At 47.8% G+C, this 7,146-nt stretch overlaps 1 protein-coding gene across 1 annotated transcript; it reads right to left on the bottom strand.

The window, feature by feature from the left end:
• Window positions 1-303: 303 nt before the first annotated feature.
• On the bottom strand, window positions 304-2,547 carry LOC124661890 (flavonoid 3'-monooxygenase CYP75B137-like). Its single transcript, XM_047199812.1, has 2 exons — window positions 1,345-2,547; window positions 304-1,181 (listed from the first exon to the last, which is right to left on the bottom strand). The coding sequence occupies exons 1-2, from the start codon at window positions 2,482-2,484 to the stop codon at window positions 537-539; spliced, it is 1,785 nt and encodes a 594-aa protein (XP_047055768.1). The 5' UTR covers window positions 2,485-2,547; the 3' UTR covers window positions 304-536.
• Window positions 2,548-7,146: the final 4,599 nt, after the last annotated feature.

Below are 7,146 nucleotides of genomic sequence, written 5' to 3'. Positions count from 1 at the left end.
GTGTAAAAAGAATATAAAATTTAATGCTAAAAATAAGGCTTTCCACAAAACATATTGATTCCTCACGAAACTTGACGAACGCACATATATTATGGAGATGTACAGGTAGAATTTGTTATCAAAAAAATTCAACATTTCAAAATATAAACTATAATACTTTAGTAGAGGAAGTGTATGTACCCGAGAGCCCAATTAAACCAAGCTATATAAAAAAAAATAATACATTTGTTTTTTTAACAGGATACTACATTTATTTTTTTAACAGGATACTACATTTGTTAAACCCCAAGCTAGGCTCGAATGTAGCAAAAGGTACCACCACGGCACCACTGATCTGATGACTTCCTGTCAGCATCCTAGATATGGAATATCACACTAGCTTATGTATACGGTCCCGCGCACTGTTATTACAAAACAAGCGGACAATTAAAATTGTGAAAAAACGAACGAGATTTCTTTTGGATCAGCAGCACGACTGCACGAGATGGGGCTGCGAAATTGTTGCGCACGGATTCATGAGGTGTAGGACCATCTATCTATGCGGAGTAGAGCTCGGGTCTGGAAAGCCTCGGCGTCGGCACGGCGACCAGCGGCGTGGCTTTCTTCATGACGATGCCGAACTTCTCCGTCAGGTCCAGCGCCGCGACCTCCGGCAGCTCCCAGTTGAACGCCTGCAGCAGCATGGCGATGGAGTAGGCCGTCATCCGCTCGGCCATGGCGATGCCCGCGCAGATCCTCCTCCCGGACCCGAACGGCATGTAGTCCAGCTCGCTGCCGGTGAAGTCCACCTTGCGGCCGTCGCCGCTGTCCTTGGAGGCGGCGAACCGCTCCGGGACGAACTTGGCCGGGTCCTCCCACGCCTCGGGGTCCCTCATGATCGCCCACGCGTTGACGAACACGCGGCTGCCGGCCGGCACGCGGTAGCCGCCGACGGCGGTGTCCTCGCTGGGGCAGTGCGGCACCATGAGCGGCAGCGCCGGGTGCAGGCGGAGCGTCTCCTTGACGACCAGCTGCAGGTAGTGCAGCTGCGGCAGGTGCGACTCCTCCACCACGCCGTCGACCCCCACCACCGCGTCCAGCTCTTCTTGGACCTTGCGTAGGATGGTCCGGTTCTGGAGCATCTCCGCCATGGCCCATTCCACCGTGTTGGACGTCGTCTCTGTCCCACCGACCACCATATCCTGTCAAGCCGTGACAGTACATACGCATAAACAAATTGATTAAGTAATCACGAGGTCTTGGGTGTATTAGATTAGATTATCAGGTGTATCACGAGGTAGTAGCTAGTTAGGTATGGCCGTAGGATTGCTAGTGGAGCAAGCTAGCTAGTGATTGGTTGGTTACCATGAGCAGGGCCTTGACGTTGGTCATGGTGAAGGAGGCCTTCCCGTCGCCACCTTCCTTCTCCATCTTGAGCATGTACTCGAGGAAGTCCCCGGACGTCTCCCCGCCGGCCTGCTCGGTCTTGACCCTCTGCTCAATGATCCTGGCGAAGATCTCGTCGAACCGTGTCTTGAGCACGTCGGACTTCTTCCGGATCCCCTGCAGGTCGAACCGCGTGAGCGACGGGAAGAAGTCGGACACGTTGGGCGCGCCGAGCATCTCGGTGATCTCGGCGACGAGCTCCCGGAACTCCTTGCCCACCGCCGTCCGCTCGCTCTCGGTGCCGATGTTGCCGCCCCAGAGCGTGCCGGTGATGACGTTCATGGTGGTGAGGAAGAGCTGCGCGCCGACGTCGACGGGCTTCCCGGCGTTGGCCGCGGCGTGCAGGTGCGCGAGCGTGGCCCTGAACTCGCGGCGGCGGAGGCCGTGCACGTTGTCGAGGCCGGCGGGGCTGAGCATCTCGCGGACGCAGACGCGGCGGAGCAGGCGCCAGGTGGGGCCGACGGGGTTCCAGACGATGTTCTGCCCCCCGCCGTAGGAGATGGAGCGTGCGGCGTCCGGGATGTCGCGGCTGGAGAAGACGAGGTCGTTCTCGCGCAGCACCTCGCGGGCGAGCGCCGGGGAGGTGATGACGATGCCGAGCTTGGAGCCGAGGCGGATGGAGAAGATGGGCCCGTACCGCGCGGCCAGGCCGGCGAAGTAGGTGTGCAGGTCCGGGTCGAGGGACAGCAGGCTGCCCAGGAGAGGGAGGCCTTTCGGGCCCGGTGGCAGGCTGCCTTCGCCCCCGCCGCGGCGACGGCGGAGGGCGGCGACGTAGAGGAAAGCCGCGGCGAGCAGCGCCCCGTAGAGCAGGGTGGTGGTGGTGGCCGCGTCCATCATGGCGGTGGTGGTGCTGGCCACGCACTGGGACAGTGAGAGACGGGTGGCGACGGTGCGCGGCGAGTCCCGGCTGGATATATGGGCCAGGCGGTAGGCGTTGGTGGGAATCGCCGCGGGTGGACGGGGGCAGCCAAGCGCGGGGATGCGGCGTTTGTCTCTTCCCGGCAACGACCGTCCCGCTCCTGCCTGCCGGAAAATGTAGGGGACACTCGTCGTTGACATCGACGCAGATACTTATCCTGTGCTGCTCTGCCAAATGTGTCGATAAATATGTAGTTCGGCAGCCCGGCTAATTTATGTGGTGTGCAGGCTTGCGGCGATCGGAATTGTTCTTGTTGGTATCTTGGGTTGTGGACGAGCGGAGATGCCTCCTCTGTCAGCTTCCGGCGGCCGGCCATCAGCTTGGTGCCGGCCGGAAACGAATAACCCGGCGGGGAAATGCACGGGCCACTCGTATTCTGACATTTTTGACGCGTATCGTGGACGTGTGTAGCTGAATGTGTGTCGCGGCCTGCATAATTCCTCGTGCGCTATGCTTGTGAGCGTCGATATCAACCCTCAAGTATACGGCACCGTGGATGATGCACGTCTCCTATGAGAGTGTTCGCGTGTGTTTGGTTGGTGACTTGAGAGGGATGGGATGGATCATCCATGTTTTTTGGGGATGGGATGGTCCATATCGGGTGATCCCATATTCTGTTTGGTTTCAATATCTCAGTGGGATGGAATGAAGTGTGCTTATGTTATGATACTAATAATAATTGATTAACATCCATTCAATTGCAATTATTAGCAAAAAAACATGGATTGTCATCTTCACTAGTCGCCTGTCAAGCTCCCGCACCGGTGATGGTGCTCGGCCATCCCAATGGGCCGCCGCCCGGCTGTGCCCAGCCACCACCGCATGACCATGCCCAGTCGCGCTCGCACGCCCAGGGTTGAGATCGCCGTGCGCGCCCAGGGACCAGGCCGGAGCGCTCGCACTGGGTCGAGGCCGCCGCGCACACCCAGGGCCGAGGCCGCCGCACCCGCCTAGGCCGCCACGGTCGAACATGGCTACGGTCGCCGCTAGCACCCGGGGCCGGGATTGTCGCGCCCTTCTAGGTCGCCGCGCTCGAACAGGGCCGAGTTGGGAAAGATGCGGTGGGGGTCTGGGCGATTAGAGACGAGGAAGAGAGATTAGGCCCCGGTCCACGTTTTTAGGGAAAGGTGGATCGGTAGGTTCGGTCGATTTTGAGGGATTGGTTGATTCAGGATTTTGGAGGAATATTCCTTTATGGGGATGGTCCCATCCACCTTACTTTGTAACCAAACATATCAAAAAAGAGGACCATCCCATCCCATCCATCTTTTGGTCCGGAACCAAACACACGCGAAGTGGACACTGTCTCGTGCATCGGTGCATGTGGTTGCCATTGGATTCATATTATTTCTTACTTTGCAATTCGTGCTGGCAAATATTGTTAAATTTCGTCAAGTTTTAGAAATTGCATACACAATGACATGAAATGAAATGTAGTGGTTTCGTGCACGGGACTAAGTCATTTCTCTGTCTCTTATGCTCATGTAAAGGAGGCAAAAGGCTTCCTATTTAGCATATCCACATCATTTTTTTCTCAATTTGATGCATAGCATAGCGGTCGGACCAAGTTAACTAGAATAGTCATTACTTGAAGGTATGGTTGCGAGAAAGAGTACCGATCCGCCCAAGATGATCAAGAAATCTAGATGACAGAGAAATAATGCCATTGTTCTAAATAAAATCAACCTAAAATGCATTTTTTTTCTTGGGTTTTGAATCCTCCAACGGAACTCCGTACGTTGGGTCTCATATGAGGGGAGGCAGGCCCTCTTTAAACGAATCCACCTTTTCTAAAGAAAGTAGAGCCTTTATTTTCAATTTTGTATCTATATAATCTACTAGCTCCATTTTAAAATGTAAAGCTTTTTGGAAAGCTAAATAGGCTTACATTTTAGAATTGAGGTAATATTTATGATAAAGGAATGGTCTATTTCATTAACAAGCTTCCAATTTGTATTCCCTCTTTCATCCTATCAATAGCTTGTGTCTCATGATTTCCTTTTCACTACCCATTCTAACAATCTGATCTTTGCAAGTCCCATTAGCAACAAACGTCCTCCATTTGCGATTAATTGTTATTTAACTGAGAATAAACTTGAATCTGGTTACAACTCATGTAACAACTTATACTCGCACAAACCACTAAATAATCTAACAGTTCAAGGCAAGTTTCTTAGCTGAAATCATGGCTAGCATGAATCACGAAGCAACTTCACGTTTTTTCTCAGTTATAATTTTACACGGAACTGATAACTAGCACGAATCACGAGGCAACCAAATTATTTACAACTTAATCAGGAATTAGCAAAACCGTTCCAATAATGGCTCGTCATTTCTCTCGGTACCTGCGGCCCTGCGCTGAAAGACGCCCGCTAGCTAGACTCGAAGGGAGTAAATGTGGAGGTTGATGTCCACTGAGTAGAAGTAGAAGTAGAATCACTTTGTTTTTTAATGTTAAGTCCATTGAACAGATAGAAAATGGCTGAGAGACCTATAATGATTGGTTTATCAGAGGAAAACCGGTTAAAAACATGAACACCCACAAACCACATAAAACATCACAAGGTATACAAGACGGCGGATCCGAGCAATTATTCGAGCGAGAGACCAATGGCAGACACGCAGGTAGTTTAGTGATAGAGCATAGGATTATGTCATATTCACCGTACGTTCATCCGTCGTATTCAGAGAACAGACAAGAGGATATATTTTTCTTTAACTAGTACAAATGCCCGTGCGTTGCCACGGGTTCTCAAATTTCATTTCACAATGCTCATATATAGTTCACAACTCACTACGAAAATTTAAAATAAATCAGGGATATCATAATGTACCACAACATGATAATACCGAGCGCAATAACAAGACAATATTGTCGTGCATCTGCGTGGTTCCAATTTCTATGTCTTCTTTGTTACTCTTCAACGGTAAGTCACACGTCTATGTTCTGGGTCATCATAACTGACAACTCAACAATCTCTCCTTTTGGATGTATTATTGTCTCACAAAACATCGATGCTGCAAACACAGGTACAACTGAAGGAATACTTCTTTTCTGATTAGTCCAAACAATACTTTGATATTCATAAACATCTAAAGACAACCCTAGATCGCAGCCTTCTGTGTCAAACATATAAAACATGCTTAGCAAATCTTCAATAATGGATGGGTTAAAAACTTCATCGGTGGACCGGTATACAAGCCCGTGTGGCGTTCAAACAATAACAGAAATGAGTAGTATTTTCATTTTGATTGAGAGCTATACATAACTTTATAACTTTATTCGAGCACAATCTCCAAGCCTATTTATAGTCTCAAACATGTGGTCATCAGGCAAAGAGAGGGTGTGATTTGATCATATGTTCTCCAATCTAAATAAGAATAAGTAAAACAACGATAAAATATTTTAGCTCAGTCTCATTCATCTGGACTATAGATGTCTTTCACCTCATGGCCCAAACCGCAACTGGATCTTCTAATGCATGCATCCATCTGACATGAGATATGGAAAATCACACATGTATGGATAAAACAATTATCAAGAATTAAATAACACAATTTACACTTATATAATATTTTGTACTGCTAACCCTGTAGTATGTTATGCTAGCTATCTCTTGTTAATGTACTATCAAAATACAGAAATATATATGTTGTACTTTTCTTTTGTTAAGTTTTTATATCAAGTTGCAACATGGAGTATCATCAGAAATCGTTGGATCTCAGCTAATAACAAACCAATTTAAGAATTTCATAGTGAGCAAAATTAAAAAGATGGCGGTGATCAACAGAGTGAGATCATGTAGGCACTTGCTCCCAAACTTCCCGGCTTCAGCATCCCCGTACATCTGAAATGTATGCGGCCGGTGGTCATTGGGACAACACAGGCACGTTAGTTGGGTAGTTTGAAGGGTTCTTCTTTATGGTATCCAGTAACGATGCTGCTGCTCGCGAAGGTTGGAAGGCATTTGAGCATAAACACCGATAAACGCTTCACGAGCCCTTGTTTTGGAATCCTTGCGTCCACCTGAATGGCTTGCTGAATCTGCAAAGAATGAGCTGATAATTTAAAACATTCGTATATAATTATATTGCACTGCTGTATTGCAACAAAGCCAATGGAACTCATGTGGTCAATTCAAATAGCATAAAAAATCAACATCTTAAGTGTACGTGCTGAAATAATATGCTTCTCTTAAAACTCGTGACTTGCAAGTTGCACCATATTCAAATTTTCTTCTGGCTTTCTACGGATCATCTTTAAGAAGCCCTTCTTAGTAGTCATTTTAGGATACAAAAATATATACATTTCTAAAAAAAAACGCATGCAACCTTTTACTTTTTCCTGCAATTATGGATAGATACTATCAGCCAGAAAATTCCATAGATTCGTTTCATTAGTTATACTGAGCTAGTTCAAACGCTAGTTTCAGCTTATACTAAAGAAAATAAACGGTTACATATATAAGCCCTATTGAAAAGTGAAAACTGGAAAAACAAGCATCACTTGCAATAGTTATCTTTCAAGTTTTCTGATGTAGTCCGTACCAACCGCAGTAGCAGAATTTTCAATGCCGATGTCAACAAAAGCCTCTAAAATCTACATGTACCATACATCTGAAGAAATTATGATGCCGATACTATTTTTTCATTGTAATACATCTCAGATAATTTTTCCCCAACCCAAATAGTCATTGCATCGTTCCTAATGGAAAATTAAGTTGATAAGCTACATGCACTAAACTATTAGCATGGGCCTCATATTGGATCAAGTAGGGAGCTGCAAGTGCAGACTTCTACGC

The sequence above is a fragment of the Lolium rigidum genome, chromosome 1 (genome assembly GCF_022539505.1).
Source record: "Lolium rigidum isolate FL_2022 chromosome 1, APGP_CSIRO_Lrig_0.1, whole genome shotgun sequence".
NCBI classification, from domain to species: Eukaryota; Viridiplantae; Streptophyta; class Magnoliopsida; order Poales; family Poaceae; genus Lolium; species Lolium rigidum.
This window is presented reverse-complemented; position numbering and strand designations above follow the sequence as displayed.

Excerpts from the sequence above, each read along its gene's own strand:
- LOC124661890 (XM_047199812.1), bottom strand. The coding sequence starts at position 2,484 with ATGTCAACGACGAGTGTCCCCTACATTTTCCGGCAGGCAGGAGCGGGA. Across the intron at positions 1,182-1,344 it reads ACGTCAAGGCCCTGCTCATG|GATATGGTGGTCGGTGGGAC; the intron begins GTAACCAACCAA and ends ACGGCTTGACAG.